Below are 17,526 nucleotides of genomic sequence, written 5' to 3'. Positions count from 1 at the left end.
AAGCGCCCTCTGGCCGCCAATGGGCGCGGGTTCTCCCCAGCGCGCCGCCTCCCGCGCTCGGTGCTCGGCTGGCGCGGCTTGGCGGAGACAGGGGCCGGCGGGGAGGGCCCGGCCGTGCCGGGTGCGGGAAGCGGGCAGCGACGGCCCTGCGAGCGGAGGGGAAGGCGAGTGGGAGCGGGGCCCGGTGGGGAGAGGTGGGCGCTGGGGAGCGGCGCCGTGGGCGGGCGGCTGGCGGGCGGAGGGGCGCTGGGCCCCGAGCCCCGAGCGGCGCCACGTGGGGCAGTGCCGGGTGCGGGGCCGCTGCACGTCCGACCGTCTTCTCCTTGCTTGGCGTGTCTTCCAGACCCGTGTCTGCCTCTTCGCTGCTCCCACGTGCCGCCCCCATGGCAACGATCTACTCCGGCATTTACCTGAAGCTGAAAAGCTCCAAGACTTCTTGGGAGGACAAACTCAAACTAGCCCGGTTCGCGTGGGTTTCTCACCAGTGCGTCCTGCCTAATAAGGAGCAAGTGAGTACTTTTTAGTGGTGGACGGTGACGAAAGAAGAAAATACCCGTGGCGGATTGCTGCTGTGGTTGAATCAGTTCTTAAAATCCAGATCTAGCGTCTAGCTAGCTGATAGGACTGTAAATATAGCGCTCATGTAGGATTGTGATCAGTTCTTGATTTTTGTCGTTACATGAAATGGTTTTTTAATAACGTTTTGCAGATAGCTTTAGCACGAAGACCTGCATTCGTGCAGGATGAAAGAAACTTTCTTGTAGAGAGGGTGGTCCCTGTGCTCTGAATCGCAGAGACACAAGAAATCATTGGCTTCAGAGCTGTCATTGCCATTGGTATTATGCCCAGTACAGGATGCTCTGAAGTCGGATGCTTTTGGCCATAGTTAAAAACAAGAATTTCGGTATGGGAATGTGATAAAAGACTAACTGTGAACTATGTGCTTGTTCTCTGGTGCTCAGAACTTGTTGTGCATGAGCAAAGAGCACCCAGTGGATTCATGGACTGCTGCTTGGAACGTGATCTGGTTTTCTCTTGTTGGAACCCACCCTGTCTCCTAAGTCTTTTGTTTTGACCCTGTTTCCTGAAGGTCTGTGCAGTGTTTCTCTGGGTTAGGGGTTTCTTGTCCTATTCCTCCAACCCTGGTAGTACTTTGGGGTCTAGGGTTTGCACATCTGAGATCTCTGTTTCGGGTACTTGTTATTTCAGTTACTTAGAGTATTAAACTTAGCCATACACCACAACTTCAGTTTTAAAACAGTAATTAGTAGATTTCAACCTTTTCCAGTTTGCACCCATCTAAATTCCTAGGCCTGAATTTCTAGATACTGAATTTAAACATATGAAAAGGAGGAGGTGCATGGAATAGCAACTGGCAGAAAGTGAAAACCAGCTGATTCTCTGATCACTGAATTAAAAGACTGAATTTGCTAACCACTATCAACTATTAGAATTAGAATGTTGTCAGATTAAAGATGTTCGCTCCTGAAAGCTATTTTGGAATAGTACATGCTAGCACAGATACAACATTAGGTAATGAGTGTAGGCTCTTAGGAACTGGAGCCTTTAGCCAGGCTTCTCTGCTCACTCAGAGGCTATTCTGCTTGGATGTAGCACAGTTCTTAAGGCGCAAATGCTGTGAAGAGGTACTGCTTTTGTCCTGTTTTGGGTTGTTAAAGATTTCTTGTTTTCCCTTCTGTAAACAGGTTTTACTTGATTGGGTAAGCCGTGCATTGGTTTCCAACTACAACAAGAAACTTGAACTGGAGGATGAAGTTGTTGAAAAACTCTGGGCATATCTTGACAATGTTATTCATAGTAAAAGACTACAGGATCTCTTAAAGAGTGGGAAGACAGTTGGTCTGAGTTTTCCAATTGCACAGGTAACTATAACTGTGGATATCTGATAAAATTCTGGATAGCAATATGTGTCTCTTACAGTACTTCACTCTTTCTCACAGTGACAGATGTTGCATGAGGTATGTATTAATCTGATAGTTTGCAGGACCTATACTGAAAGTTTCTCTATTTCTGTCCTGCAGTACAGTTTGTATTTGTGCAGCACTAAGGTTAAAAATGGCAGAATTAGTGAGTGGCTGCAAAGGCAGTGAAAATGACTGGAAAAATGACCCTTCTAGTTTTGATCAGATTGAAGGGAAGCAAGAAAAGATTGTCTTTACGTGTAGAAATCAAACCGTAGAGTATGAAGAATTGCTTGAATGAAATCTACACTTCAGAGATGTTACACAGAAAGTGTGCCAATTTTAAACGTGGTCTATGTATGAAAATAGGTCTGGATGAACATTAGGTCAGAGGCATGGGACAGGGTACCCTGAACACCAAGGACAGAGGTGGTAGAGGGTCCAGTGGGAAGAATTTAAGGGTCTGTTTTAGTCTAGCAGTGTTCCAGGTGAGGAGATGAGCCATCCACAATAAGGTGTAAGAAGACAGGTGAGGTTTTTAACAAAATGGAGGCAAATTTGTAAATTGTTACTGAATTTGTTTGCAGATATTATCTGAAGGTGAGAAAAGGGAACGAGTGAAAAGTGGATTGAAGGAGAGAATAGCAGAGAAATACACATAAAGTTTGAGAAAAGGAAGAGAAATGCAATATTATTTCTCTAGAAATGTGTATCCCTCAAAGAGAAAAGAGAATAGTCCTTAATATTCCAGATATCAGGACCAGAAACTGTCTCATTTTCAAGTATAAAGATGATATTTAGTCATGGACATTCTTACTAAATAAGCTCGCTGTATCAGAGCAGAGATGTGTATTGTGTGTGGGTTTTTTGTTGTTGGGAGCATAACTTTGGGGACCATTCAAGAAGGGAAGAAATTTATCCCTAGTCCATTTCTGCAGGATGAACTATTAATATCAAGTAGGGATAGTCTTATGCTGTTGCCAGAAGCATTCATGAGGGCTTCCTTACTCCTCTGGTGGTGCAAACAAATGCAAGGACAGTGGAGCTTCTAGTTTGAAACCTATGATGTGAGAGTCCAAGCAGCAGCTGTTGGCACGTCCCCCTTGCTTGCAGCCATAGCTCCCAGAAGGTGTTGTTGGTTCATTATGATGGGCTTTGTCTTTCTATGTTAAATTGACCAGTTTTTGGGTTTGTTTTTGTTTCTTTTTTCAGGTCATAAACAAAAGGTTATCAGAGGCCTGTTCTGACAAAACCAAGCGGAACATTAGCACATTGCTGAGCTGCTCCAGTGGCATCCTTTCTACTCCTTCACTGTCCATCATATACACAGCAAAGTGTGAGCTTTTGGTTGATCTCCTCAGCAAGCTGTCCAAGCTGGCATGTCAGCAGCTGGCTTCTGACGATGCTGTCAGCTCCCAGTTGTTCAGCGTCCTCCAGCTTACCTTTGCTCAGTACTTACTGATCCAGAGGCAGCAACCCAACCCAAGACTTGTGTTTGGGCAAGTAACAAGTCAGTTGCTCCAGCCATGTTTGCTCCTGAGGCACTTGCTGACTGTGAGGAGCTGGACACAAGCAGATGACAGCCACGTGCGCCAGCATCTGAGCAGAGAAATACAAAGCCAAATAGAAACTTTGCTGCAGGTTGGGTTATTTCAGCCTGAGCTTTTTTCATCCTACAAAGAAGAGCTGCTACCAGAACAGGATCCCCAGGAGAAGAAGAAAGGAGGATTGAAAACTCTTTTGCTGCCAGCCAACACAATGCAGACCAAGCTGGGCAGTGACTTGTGTGAGCCTGCCCTTCATGGAGTGGTTGTGGCTAGTTCAGTGTCCCTGCTATATAAGCTCTTTCTGGACTCATACTGTAAGGCAGAAAACTACCTTGTGTGTTTCCACATGCTCAGCAGGCTTTTTGGCTGTCTCAGGCTCTCTGACCTGCAAGAGGCAGGGAGGAGCGATATGCTTTCCCCTGTGGATTGGAACACAGAGCTGCTTGCTCTGGAGCAGCTTCTGAGCTTGGTGCTCAGCAATGATATCTATAATGTCGCCAGTGACCGTATCCGGCACAAAGAGGTGCAGTTTCAGTTTTACCGGAAGCTGGCACAGATGCTGCTGACACACTCCCAAGCTTCCATCCCTGCTTGGTTCAGGTGTCTCAAACTCTTGATGTCATTAAATCACCTTATTGTAGAGCCAGACCTGGATGACTTGGTGTCATCAGCTTGGATTGATGCTGAGGCCTCTGAACCACATACAAAGAAGCCGCAGGAGGCTCTCATCAACACCATATTCCAGACCTACTCCAAGCTGAGGCAGTTCCCACGGCTCTTTGAAGAAGTGCTGACAGTCATTTGCCGGCCAGCTGTTGATGAACTGAGGCCGCCTGTCTTCTCTGCTGGCCTGACAGTAAAGCTTCATGAGTGCCTTCTTGAACTGCCACCCAACCAGATTCTGGACATTCTCTGTCTGTTTGTGGAGAAATGCCAGACCCTTATCATTCCAGCTGTTGAAGGGTCAATTGACATGGCCTTGAAGCTGATGTCAGTGTGCTCCGTGCTGCATGCTTTTCTGTTCAACATGAGGAGCCTAGATGATGTCACTCCTTCCCCTGTGGTGCTTCGCACTCAGCGTTTGATGGCAAGCATACAGAAGGGAATAACTCAGCCACTGATGGAGCTGCTGCAGGCTCGTAGGAGAAAGGAAGAAAAGTCAGAGCTTTGGCTAAGAAAGGCCAGTGATGCTGCTCTCCTCCTCATTTACACTTGGGTTGAGGTAGACACTCTGTTTGGTGTTAGCTGCAGTAAGTATGTCTCTCCAACAGCTGAAATTGCTGTTACTGAACCTGCTGCAAGGCACTGGGACATTTCAGCTCTTCTTCCTGGTGTGAAGGAGCAGTGCTGGAGGAGAGTTACAGAACTTGCAAGTGGTTTTGCCTCCACTAGTAAATACTGCTTAGAACTGCTCACACTTCAGAAAATGAAGATGATGTTACTGCAGGCTGAAGCTGACCTACAGGCCTTGCAGCATGCTGCAGCTTTCATCCTGGAGTCTGGAAGATCCGCCATGAGCAGAGGAGAATCTGAACTTTGGGATGGAGATATCAGCGCGATAACTGAACTTAGCTACCCCACAGCACACTGGCATCTTGTCATGTCCAACCTGACCATCCTGTTACCCTATACTTCCTTAAAAGATGTAGAGTACCTTGCAAAAGTGCTTCTAGAGACGTTGATGTTGGCTGAAGCTCAGGAAGCTGCCATGGACCAGGAGCCTTCCATCAGCATTGGAAAGATATCTGTTGGTTTTATGCACAGCTCTCTTCTACCAGAAATGAAGGTCCTGCACTGTGCTTTTCTGACCCATCTCATTCATCAGTTTGCTATGGTGTTGCCCACTGCTACCAGGGATTCAGTAGATCTGCCACTTCAGCAGCTGTCTGTGATTAATGTTCCTTGGCATGAAGAAATTCTGGCTCCTTGCAAAACTGTTGACCCTTTGGAAGTACCATCAGAAAACAAACTGCTGAAGGATGAGCTGAGCTTGTCTTGGAAAACACTGGAGAAAGTTGCCCAATGTATAGTATTGTTAGCAAAAAATGACTGTCCTGTCATCGTGAAAGAACATCAGCTACAAAGATGCCTGAGTTTGCTAAAAATTGTTTCTCTTCTGAAATTAGACAGTTTTCTTCCCTCTGACTGTACTCGGTGTTTTCTGGTGCTGCTGTCCCTGCTAGTTAATACCAGGGCTAGTGTCTCTTGCAGCAAGTTGTTGTTGCTGGAGGTTTTAAGGACTTGCCTCCACCTCCTGAGATGCCTGCAAGCTGGCAGGAATGTCAGCTCTGTTTTTAAGGTGTTACGTGCCAGTGATGTTCTTGAGGCTGTCATGACTTCCCAACTTACAACTTGCAAATTCTTCACTGATGTCTTTACTGTTCCTGTTTGGGCACAATATGTCCAGGAAGTCCAAGAGTTTTTGGAAAACTTTCTTCAGATGATTATTGAGAGAAGACAAAGTGTGAAGCTCAACTTGGAAAAGTTCATGTCTTTCCTGGTGAGCAGCAGGCCAGACACAGGTGCAGTGAAAAGCAAAGACTGGAAAAACTGGAATCCTGCAGCTGAGCACTTACTGCTTGCAGCATTCACCACACTCTGTCATGTCATCACACTGCACCTCCAGCAGCTGCCAGAAAAGAGGCTGCATTCTGCGGATGTGTTCTCTGCTCTGTTGGAACCAGTAGTTCTGCAGATGGTCAGAACTGTTGAACATGGTCTTCAGAGTAACACCCCAAACCAGCTTTTGCCTTTAGCATTCATACCATCTGTCACTACTCTCCTCAAAGCAGATCTGAGCCATCCTGTCAAGGACTGGCAGAAGGAGCCCAGTGGGTTTTTGGAGCAGCCCCGTTTTAAACTGTACCAAGAGTTTTACTCTCAGATATTGAAAGAGCTGCCCTGTGCAGGGAATAATCTGCAGTTCCTTCAGTTTGCTTTGCAGTTCCTGACGGTCTTCTGCTCCATACCAGAGCTGTATCCTGGACAAGAAACTGCAGTCATGGTTGTTTTTGCTATAAAAAAGCTTCTGTCTGGTATGAAAACTCTGTTTCTCCACCTCCTTTGCTAATTTTGTGAGTTAGAAGCCATTTACCAAAGCATACAGCTTCTTTAAAAGTCTGTATTTATTGACTTGTGTTGAAACAGTAGGCTATCCTTTTTTAGATGCATAACAGGAGAACTTTCAAGGACGCTATGGTGTGGTACCTGGACCACAGTCACCATCTAGTTTGGTAATCATCTTCTGATGGATGTTAACATCTTAATAAAGTTGAATTACTCATCCATGGTAGAACATTTTGCAAGTAACTGGAACATGGTAATACTTCCAGAGATAGGGCTGAAGTGCAGTGTCCTACTCGTGTAATTTGTATAGTAGGCACCACTGAAGCAGCTGATTTGCACCAGGTCAGATCTTAAGAGTAAAATACTCATCTGCTTTGGTATCTGGTAGGTGAGTTTATAGAACAGTGGAAGTTACCTAACTGTTAAGGATGCTGAACACCATGTGGTAATTCTGATAAATTCAGTGGGATGTTGGCAGCTTGGTTCCTTTATCCTCATCAAATAAAGAGCCAGGGCTGGAGATTACACATGAAAAACCTCTGCTGCCAGCTGTAGGACCTAATGGCTCCTTTATATTGTCTCATCAGAAAGAGAGATGAACACAGAGCAGGTATAACTGTTCTCTTTGACTTCTTCAAACAGTTGGAATTTGTCAAACTTATTACTGGCATGGTCTGGTGCAGTGGTCTCCAAACATTTTTGATTGCACACACCTATCATAGAAAAAGCTAAGAAATTGAACACACAGCCTGAATATGATGTACTTATGAATTATACATGTGCTACTCCATTACGTACATTACAAAACACACATACAGAAAATGTTTAAGAAGCATGAGAGAAAGATGAAATAAACACTATTTTAAATATCTTTTTATATTTATTAAAGATTTTTTTTCATAATTCCCACACCCCAGTGAATGGTCTTGTGCACATCCTGGGGTATGCACACCCTGCTTTGGAGACTACTGTTCAAGTGAACTATCGTGATCTCAGTGTTTGTATTGCCATTAAGTAGTCTTAAAAAAAGCTTTATGCTTTTGTGATTTTTGATGTGTCTCTGGCCACCATTTGTAGAAAAGACCTGTGGCTTGTTTAGCCTGCTCCTTTGACTTGTGCAGTTGCTTTGGTGTAGTCTTTCTGTAATATTGAAGAGTTTTTATTGCTATGATGACTGCTCTGTGAGCCTGAGGGTAGGATATACTTGACATCATCAAGTCATTTCACTAGTGAGGAAGGCTAAAGTACCAAGCCCTCTGTGTATTTGAGTGTTAGAAAAGTATCCCCAGAGCTGTTTCATTTTCAGTTTACCCTCTTCTTAACTGTGGAAGTCCTTGTCTTGGGAATTGATTGCTTTGGTCTCTTCAATATGCAGGTCCTGCAATTACAACCCAGGTGATCCGAAGTGTGGAGATGGAGCTTACAGAGGTGCTTGCCAAGGTGCTGGGAAACTGCTCTGCTGAGGAGTTTTATGCCATAATGAGACTGGTGCTGCAGGGACTGGAAGTGAAGAATGTTTGGCAGCAGAAGGCTAAAGTAAGGCTTAATATATTGTCAACTTCCTTTTGTGGTCTGCTGTATCTCGAAAAAAAGGTTATTGACTGAATTACATTTGTTAAATATTTTTTTCTCCTTCCTGCTTTATGTTCATTGGTCAGGTCAAATTAATTTACATGGATAAGAGCTTGGTGACTGTTCTATGTTCTGTATATAAATTGAGAGGTGGAAAGATCATGCAAACCTGTTAAAAAAAACTTTCTGTCCAGCTTAAGGGCTCAGCAGTCTTGAGTCCATGTATTGACAACAGAAATCACACAGCTGTGATGTTACAGGCTGTGCTGAATGCTTTTTCCTGCTTGCTGCTCAGACCTCTTGCACAACAGATACCAGCGGTCAGCGTTTGTCTGTGGCTCTTTTTTACAAAGTTAAAGGCACTTTTAGAAGTGCTGGCATTTTTAAGTAAAACCAAAACTGCACCTGTCATTTTAGTACTTGTTGCTCTAAAGACTATTCAGCAATAACCAGATAGCACTCAGTATCTTTTTAAGTTCTGTTCCCTTCTTCAGAGCAGCTTAAGCACCAGTGGTAATGTATGGAACACTTTTGGCAAGAAAGTCAGCTGTATGCTCCATGGAGAGCCCAGTGGCTTGAAAATGACACTTGGATTAAACTTGTGGGGTTGTCTGGCCCTGTCTTTTTTGTCAGAAGGAGACATGGATGTGCTGCATCAATACTTAATGCATCTTTCTGAAGGTGTATCTGAAATTCTTGAACTGTGCAGATAATTCCTGCCGCTGAATGTAGCTTGCAATATGCTTCTTTTATCAGTCTGCATAAACAGCTAGCAAGTAAAAAAAACCCTGCTGCCAAAAGCAGTATTCTTAATTTATGGTGTACTGGTATCCTTGTATTGCCTGTGCTTCCCTCTGTTGTCTAGTGGTAGTTGTATGAGAAGGCTTTCCTTTCTTAAAGGTCATGTAAGCCTTTTTGTACAGTAAGTTGATTGTGGAGCATTTGGGTCAGTGCTGCTCAGTGCATTGAATTCTCTTGAGCTGTGGCTCAAGAGAGGTATTGGTGGGTGGCCTTTCATGTGTCAAGGCTCTGGTAATGCTCAAAAGTGGCACTGACCTTGAAAGAGCTGTTCTGTACTTGAAAGGAGCCAGTGTGCCTTGTACCCCTGACTGATGATCCCTCTGCTTTCTGCAGGAGGTATTGTCAGCTGTTACGCTAACCAAATTGTTGCTCAGCTGCCCATTAAGTGGAGACAAAGAGAAAGCTTTCTGGTTTGCCAGCCCGCAGATAATCACAGCTTTAGCTGTAAGTATCTCTTCACTGTAACTTCATTACCTATCCCTCCTGTCTGTTAGGGTCTCTAGCGATACACAGAGGCACATAGGAACAAAAACTAAACAAATCCATGCCAGATTCATCTGAACGTTTTTGTCTAGACCTTTTTTCTCCTCCTTTCTCAAGTAAATCTCCACCTGTGAGTGCAGTGTGCAGATCATCCATTTCTTATACACAGTAATTTTATGGAACTACACCATGTAATATGGAGCTTGGGAGAAACTTGTTAGACTGCAGGGTAGAGAGTCTGACTCCTGTGTTGCAGCAGAAGCCAACAGCAGCAAACCAAAATTTTAAAAGTGCTTATAGAAAATTCTAATTATATAAATTCACAGAATTACGAAAGGGAGACTAATCAAACCCAAGTTTCCTGCCCTTCATTCGTACAGCATATAAACCTAGTGATGTAGGTTTTTCTTCTCTTGGGATGATATATCTAGGCAAGAATTTATCAGAGGTTGGTTCTACAGTGCCTGGAAATCATAAGCTTGCAGTTTTTGCCCTTTTTGATGTGTCTGCATGCATGTAAAAAAATGAACTGCATCATTGGATTCATGTGAAGAGGTACAAAGAGGTGCTGGGCTCTGGTGGGGGGCTGGGGAATAGTTGCTGTTCCAGTTATGCTCACAGCAGTGTTATTTTGAAATGCATCGTATGCATCCTCACACAGGGCACAATTGCATGAAAGTGGCTCAGGTGCAGGAGTCTCCCTGCCAGTTCAGCTAGCACAGGTCTAGTTCCATTGACTCCAGTCAGAGCTTTAGGGTTCTCTGGTGTTCCAACACCAGTGATAAGCGGCTAATCCATTTCTCATTGTTTCCTGTATTGTAGCTGCAAACCAAAGAGGCCTGTCAGGACCAGTCACTGATTTCCATCATAGTTATACCTATTCTAGAGACTGTAGCAGCTCTGCTAAGGCAGGGAGAAGGGATTCTTGTGAATCCACATCACGTTTCGTTGGCATTCAGCATTCTTCTGGCAGTCCCTCTGGATCATCTGAAGACAGAAGAGTATCGTGGTGTCTTCCTGGGGGTCCATGAAGTGCTCTTCTCTGTTGTACAGTGTCATCCAAAGGTATATCTGTGAGGGACTGGGAGAAGGGGAAAAAGTTTAAAAGAGCAAACGTATTAGTGATAGAAATTTTTAAAATATGGTTTTGAAATGTTTTGTCTTGGTAGTATGAAAGTGCATTGTACTGTTTGTCATTGGAAAGGCTGGGAATCTCAAAATCACATAATTTCAGTTGTTCTGCTTTGCTTGTTTTTGCATTGTTGTTCTTTGGCAGGGGATTCCTTATGAACATCTGATACTAGGTTAGGAAAAATGTTTCCTTTCTCTGTGGTTGATTCTAGAAGCACAAATGGCTCAGGATGCAGAATGAAAAGATAGTTTCTTCCCTCTCCACTCCCTCTACTATGTAATCTCAGATGTTTTTATTTCGTGTCTTTTTCAGGTGCTGTTGAAAGCAACACCGTCTTTTCTGTGCAGTTTCCATCGTCTGGTTGTTTCTGTCATGCATGAAGGACGTCAGAAAGGAGACAAAGGTACCATGTCTTTTCCATCTTTGCATTATGTATATATACTCTGGAAGAGGAGATGCTGAACAGGACAAAGTTCTCAAAACCTTGCTGTGGCATTGAAACTATCAGCTCTATCTGTCCTTTATGAAAAATTAGGCATGAGCTTTGTGGTATTGTGGGCTGGGGAAGATAACTGGGGCTCCTGGGGAGCTGCATGCAGACAGCATTGCTTCTGGTGAGTAAGTTATTATTCACTGCCTGGCTGGAAAGTAGACAGGAAGCAGTAAGGGTTGCTGTGCCCTGTGTCTGCTCTGCCTATCAACCCCTGTGTCTGCAAGCGTGGTGGCTGTGAGCTCCAGTGATTCATGCTAATATGTGTGATTTGTAATCCCAAATGGATGCTGCTAAATGGAATTTTTTGAGATTGGAACTATGTTTACTACTGAGCTGAGTTGTCACCATTCTATGCGAAGTATAAGAACTCTGTATGTATCTGCAACATCAGTTGGGATTAGATGATAAATCTGTGTGGTCATGGATTTGGATTAAGTGTAATTAAATATCCTAAGAGGAAGAGGAAAAAGCAGTCTTCTTACTGGAAGATATTAAATAATTTACATAGTCAAAGTAGATAAGTCAGAGATGTCCACAATGATTAAGATGGTCAGGACACAAATACCCTGTCATTAATGGTGGAGAGTTTTGAGACAAGTTGACCTCACTGCCTGAAACTGATTGTATCCCAGCTTTCTGCTGATGTCCTACAGTCTGTGCCATGTTCAGATTTATCTCAGCTGATATGTTGCCCCAGCTGTGGGCAAATATAAGTGTGTGTATTCATTGTAGAGGAATATATTAGCTGAGGCTCAGTGATAGAGGAAAAGGTATGTTAAACTGGTGCCAGATTTGGAGAATTTTCTTGCTTCTGCACTATATTTACGTAAGGAAATCATCACAGGAAGCTTACAGGTACATGGCATCCTCAAGCTGAAAATGATGCTGTTTATCTTTGCAGGATTGTTCTGGTTTTGTAACAGGTAACATGAAAGTAATTTCTGGATTTCCCTTCTCCCTTGTTTGTACTAGCTCTCTTCATTCTCTGCCTACTGAGTTAATTCTCAGCTGATCTCAGTAGCCTCACTTTAGATATTTCCAGTGATGTAGTTTTATAATAATAGATCTCGTCAGAAAGCTTTCTTACTATGCTGTTTCTAAGAAATGTCTTCTGATTTTCTCTAGGTAGGGAATACAATTTTCTTGTCTCCTTGTTCTCTCCTCCACATTGCTAGTTGGGACTGAATTGTGAAAGGGACCAGAACTACTGTTTTGAGCACTTCAACATTTATAACAAGTAATTTTTGTCTTGCAGTGCACATTAATTGGAATCAGTGTGCTCTTACAAAATAGCCATTCTAAGAGATGTATTTTGTGTGTTTTGGGGGGCCTCTAGCTGTGGATTGATATGAAAAGATGATAAAATAGGCAAGCTGTCCTTGGCCACATGTAGTTCAGGAATCATGGAAGACTGATTCTTTGGGCTTTTTTCCATCATGTTTTTAAGTCTCAAATGCCAGACTTCATCTCATTTTGTGTTTTAGGCAACATGGATGAGTTTGAAATGATACTGAAATGTGCACACTTGGTGGAACGGATGTATACTCATATTGCTGCAGAAATGGAGAACTTCACTGTGTTTTCTGCTTTCATGGTGGCTCAGTATGTGACTGAATTGCAGAAGGTATGTTCTCATTCATCTTGAAAGTGCCATAGTATTGTGCTAGCTTTGGTGTTTCTGTTCCAAAGGCAACTCTTAAATTTTGTAAAATTTGTGAAGTTACAGAAGTTGTTACGCCTCATGGAGATGCAGGTTTGATCCAGGTTGTTACATTATGCAAGAGTTCCTGAGAATCTTTCTTACCAAACATCTGGAAAATTTTCTAAAGGTGTGGGCTGTGGGTTTTTTCTTTTAAGGTAAAACAGTGTAGTGCCCAGGTACAAAGCTGCTTTGCTTTAGTTCCATGTTGGGTGTTGCTTTTCTTCATAGAATCATAGGATGGTTTGGGTTAAAAGGTTGAAAGATAACCTTTAAAGGTCATCTAGTCCAAGTCCTCTACAATGAGCAGGGACATCTTGAAATAGATCAGGCTGCTCACAGCCACATCCAACCTTGGATGTTTCCAGGAATGAGGTATCTACCACTTCTCTGGACAGCCTGTTCCACAATATTGCCACCACCATTATTAAAAATATCTTCTTTATAGTTATGGTAGTTAAGCTTAGTCTCCCAAATACTCTCAGTTGTCCAGGATTGATAACAGTTAAGGCCCCGTCTGGCAAAGTAATGGTGGATGATTCTCCTGGAAAACATCTTTTAATGTGGTCTAAGTGATTAAGTGAATGGAAAAAATGTTACCAAGGCAAGAAATACTAGCTTTTTAGTAATTCTCCTTCTGTACCAAAGATATAATTCTGATCCTTACTGAAAGCAACTACTTCTGCTCTTATGGATGCCAGAGCCAGATGAGTGTTTTCTCTCATCCAAAAGTAACTTCAGCTTGTCATTTTCTTCAGCCCAATAGATTTAGATGTCACCAGGGTTTAAATGCTATTTGTGGTGCAAGTACCTGCGAACTGATTATTTGTAATTCTGGCCTGGGCATGGGCTGAAATACAGAAAAGAAATTTTTTGTTGTTAGGCCCTCTTACAAAAAAAAATCCTAACTGGTGCTATGTTTCTGAAGGATTGTGTTATAACCAATATAACTAAACATGAAGGTTATTACAGAGGTTAAACTTTGCTGCCTTCTCTGTTGCCCCTCTTTTTCCTTTTTTCTTTTTTTGGGGGAAGGGAGGGATGGGGGAGCAAAACAATGGGAGATGTCAGATTTTAGCCGTATTATTTAGTGTTCCTGGTTAGTTGGCTATTGTTTACATAGTGAACATAGTAGTTCAGCAAAGGGATCATTGCTGTTAAGATGACTTCTGTTCCCTTTAACCGTCTGTGAATTTTGTAATCTGGTCATCACTGAATGTAAGTCTGAAAGCCTGACTTGAATTGTCAAACGACCTTTTTGAGTTTAAAGGACACTTGTCTCAGTGTTAGCAGGAATACACAGTCTCAGGAGACTTCTAGGAAAATTTTGTGTAAGATGTTCACTGGGAAATGGGAAGTGATGGATGATAGCTGAAACCACGGATCAGTAATGTATGCATGGAACCTTTGGGTATGGAAGGGGGAATTGGTGTAGTGAGCCACCAGGCACTGTGGCAAAGGAGTGTTTTCTGTCTGACAGAATAGATAGATCACAAGTAGGTGATGATTTATTTGCTCATTAGGCTGTTGAGAATTGATGGATATCAGAGGAAAGGGGGGCCTCAGATGCCTGTCTTAAATGGGGCATGTATACATCTTTCATGTTGCTCTGCAGAGGGAGAGAAAAACTCTTTTAACCATTCCTCTCTTCCAAGTCAGGATCAATCCAAGTGTCTTTCTTTCTGTGATATGAAGACCCCGAGGGTCCATCAAAGATAACTGAGAAAAACATTTAGATTTAAGTCTTTATATAGGCATCTGCACACTTACTGGAACCCTTTTAAGGGTCTGCAAACCAGAACTGATGAAAACTATTGACCTAAGCAGTCACTTACCCTAGAGTGGTTGTGTAACAACTCCCTCAGTGCTTCCTCTTTATACCACAAATTATTTTGTATTAATCTAGAAAGATTCCTTACTGGAGTGGGTGGCATCTCTTTCATACTGTTGACAGTGCTTTCTGGTTGTTGCCTGTGAGCTGTTGCTTAATTCAGCAATAGTGAAATACCTCTTCACACATTTAATGTCTCACATCAAGAGCTCTATAATGCTTGACAAATTGGTTGTGCTAACTGTATAGACCATAAACCACTTACAAGTATAATTAACTGCCAGCCAGTAGTGGCAGCTGTTTAAATCTTTGGTTCTGCTTTCCATGGTGTTATTGGTGTTTATAGGAAACTGCAAAGCAAGAATGGCTCAAATAAGGCATGGGTCCAAATGAATTTGTGATGTGAGGGATGCAGTTCCATTAACTGCAGCTCTGAGCTGCTTATCCCAAGTGGGCCATCTGGTCCATATTGTCAGTAGCTGTGGGTTTTCCTGTCCTTATTCTCTGCAGTCATTTCTCTGCCCTAGGAAGGGAGAGCCCAGCCCAGTGCATTCACTGGGAGCTGTGATGCTCAGCTGTTCTCCAACTGTATTGCACAGTGTAGGGAGAAATAACATCTGTTGTAAACAAACCAATTGATCAACTGACAGAGAAGGGAAAAATTTACTATCTCTTGGACATGCAAACTTCAGAGTCACAGATCTAAAGGAAGTCTTATGTGCCTTAATGCCTGCTATATGTTTTTCCCTGCTATGTTAGTGGATCCAACAAAATGTAGAAGCTGTTCCACTTTTAGGGCAGAAAGAGAGTGGGAGCCTGTCACACTGATGAGGAGTGCACTTCATTAGTAGAAAGTTTATTAGTTGCCTAAGGAAGAAAGAAGCCTGAATTTTAATGACAGCTTTTTATGTAATTTTCATTAGGCCTGGAGTGCAGAGGCTCACATCTGGAGGCATAAAGCTAATTTTGGGATTCAGCAAAGATAAGACATGGTTCTGCAGCAAAAATAATGTGATGGTGCCAGAGGCCAGCACTGTCTTGAACAGTGAAGTATTTAGCAAGTGATTTGTGAGCACAGGACAAATTTCAATTAGCCTAGAGCAGAAGAAGACTCCAGAGTCAGCACTAATGTTCCTTGTTGTTAGTGGCGGTCCTGCTGATTGTGGGGTTGAGCAGAGGTAATGTTGGGAGCAGGGTGCCGAGTCCTGAGTAATTTCTTGTATTCATCCAGCTTTCTGCATGACTTCTGGCAAGGTACCTGATTCCTGGTGTTAAAACAGATTAAGGAAATATACATCTCCTGAGATTTTTGAAGGCTTCTTTTATTAAGGCATGCACATTGAAGTACTCAGAAAAGAAATTGTTAGATAAATATGAAATTGTTAAGTGGTAAGTTAAAATTGTTTGACTACCCAATGTAAATGAGAGAGTAGCCTAAAGGAAGAGCTCATTTGAAACTGACTTAACAGCATACAGACTATAGGAGACATACAGTGTCTACTGAAATGTATAATCCAAAGCAAGTATTTTAGGGTTTTTTAAATTAGAGTTACTGTGCTGAGGAGCGTCCATGTGATTCCAGGATGATTAGTGTCTTTGCCATTGCAGCAATGTGTATAGTACTCCTGTGGATTTTACTGCTGAGGCTGTGCTTGTTTTGCAAAACATGTTTGCAAAATTCAGGAAAATACTGCACAAGTAAAAATCTTGGATTTTATCTAATGGCTAGTTCCAGATGGTCTGATGCAAAGGATAAAGTTGTCAGCATTTAATGTACACTGACTGTGGAAACAGTGTTTTCTTCCCTTTCTGTCTTCAAGTTTAAGGCAATTTTGTTCTTCTTGTAGGTGACTCTGCACCCAGCTGTGAAGGCACATCTCACAGAAGGAATATATCACATCCTTGACCTTTGCATTGAACGGGACATCAAGTTCTTAAATGCATCGCTCCCAGCAGGTGTGAGGGAGGTCTTTAAGGATCTGTATAATGATTACAACCACTACCACAAAGCAAAGAAACAGGGGGAGGAAAAGTACACTGCATGATGAATCCTGCCTGGCGCTGTGTGATCAGTTATGAATTGATCTTGCAGCACTCAGATGATGCTCAGTGGCTGTTTGGTTTGGGATGACGAGTAAGATTGAACCTGAGGAAGATCCTAAACATGGATTGTGTTTATCCCTGTACAGCCAGCCTTCATAATGGGGAAAAAGGGAACTGGGGAGGGAGGATGTGCTATGCTGTTGTTTCTGGTCCTGCATTGTGCCACGAATGGCAGAACTGCTGTGCTTCTCATGGCCCCTGGTGAACTCTCTGGGAGCCTTGGGTCGCTCACTGCAATTTGACAGCAGATGTCAGGCTTCAGGCTTTGGCACATCATGGTGCTTTCCTGTGGAAGCAATAGTCTGGTCTAAAAGCCAGTGAGAGATATAACCCCTGCTTTTGCTTACATGGTAAGCAGAATTAAAGCAGTTAAAGGGCTTTTTCTGGTACCCTGTTATTTTACATTTTGTAACTGAAGAAATTTGTCAATATTAAACAGCTGTACAGTTGGTTACTGTGCAAACCTGCAGAAGTAACAGTAAAAAATTTGAAAAATTTTATCTCTTTGCTTGATTGGTTTTGCTGGCCAGTCCGGCTCTGGGCAACCTGGTCTGACCTATTGAATTTCCTTCCCAACTATATTACCCTCTGATCTCATGATAATCAAAAAGACTGACTACCTGGAGCTCTGGTCGATTTACTGTCATTAAGCAATTACACTTAGTCATCTGAGCTGTCGTCACTCTCAGTGTACAGTTTTAACTTGTGACAAATGTTAATTACCACAGTTACTGTCTGAGACCCTTCTTGGTCTAAGCTGAGCCTTGTTGCTTTGCATTCATTCTAGGTTAAGAGTAACTTCGGCTTCTTGCAGCTCAGCTCAGCTTCTGACAGGAAGCTTTATCAAGTTTTATCAAATAGCTCCCTTTCATTAGCT

At 42.8% G+C, this 17,526-nt stretch overlaps 1 protein-coding gene across 2 annotated transcripts; it reads left to right on the top strand.

Moving 5' to 3' along the window:
• Positions 1–96: 96 nt before the first annotated feature.
• On the top strand, positions 97–17,149 carry URB2 (URB2 ribosome biogenesis homolog). 2 transcript variants are annotated; one of them, XM_033056333.1, is made up of 10 exons: positions 97–164; positions 344–509; positions 1,707–1,883; positions 3,135–6,504; positions 7,911–8,071; positions 9,242–9,352; positions 10,214–10,456; positions 10,836–10,926; positions 12,501–12,640; positions 16,394–17,149. In XM_033056333.1, exons 2-10 carry the CDS (start codon positions 384–386, stop codon positions 16,589–16,591), a joined length of 4,617 nt encoding a protein of 1,538 aa, XP_032912224.1. In that variant the 5' UTR covers positions 97–164; positions 344–383; the 3' UTR covers positions 16,592–17,149. The 2 variants fall into 2 exon arrangements, with proteins under 2 accessions (XP_032912224.1, XP_032912225.1); XM_033056334.1 differs by having other exon boundaries at positions 116–194.
• Positions 17,150–17,526: the final 377 nt, after the last annotated feature.

This window comes from Catharus ustulatus, chromosome 3 (genome assembly GCF_009819885.2).
Source record: "Catharus ustulatus isolate bCatUst1 chromosome 3, bCatUst1.pri.v2, whole genome shotgun sequence".
In the NCBI taxonomy this organism is placed as follows: domain Eukaryota; kingdom Metazoa; phylum Chordata; class Aves; order Passeriformes; family Turdidae; genus Catharus; species Catharus ustulatus.
This window is presented reverse-complemented; position numbering and strand designations above follow the sequence as displayed.

Excerpts from the sequence above, each read along its gene's own strand:
- URB2 (XM_033056333.1), top strand. The coding sequence starts at position 384 with ATGGCAACGATCTACTCCGGCATTTACCTGAAGCTGAAAAGCTCCAAG. Across the intron at positions 8,072-9,241 it reads TTTGGCAGCAGAAGGCTAAA|GAGGTATTGTCAGCTGTTAC; the intron begins GTAAGGCTTAAT and ends TGCTTTCTGCAG. Across the intron at positions 10,457-10,835 it reads TTGTACAGTGTCATCCAAAG|GTGCTGTTGAAAGCAACACC; the intron begins GTATATCTGTGA and ends TGTCTTTTTCAG.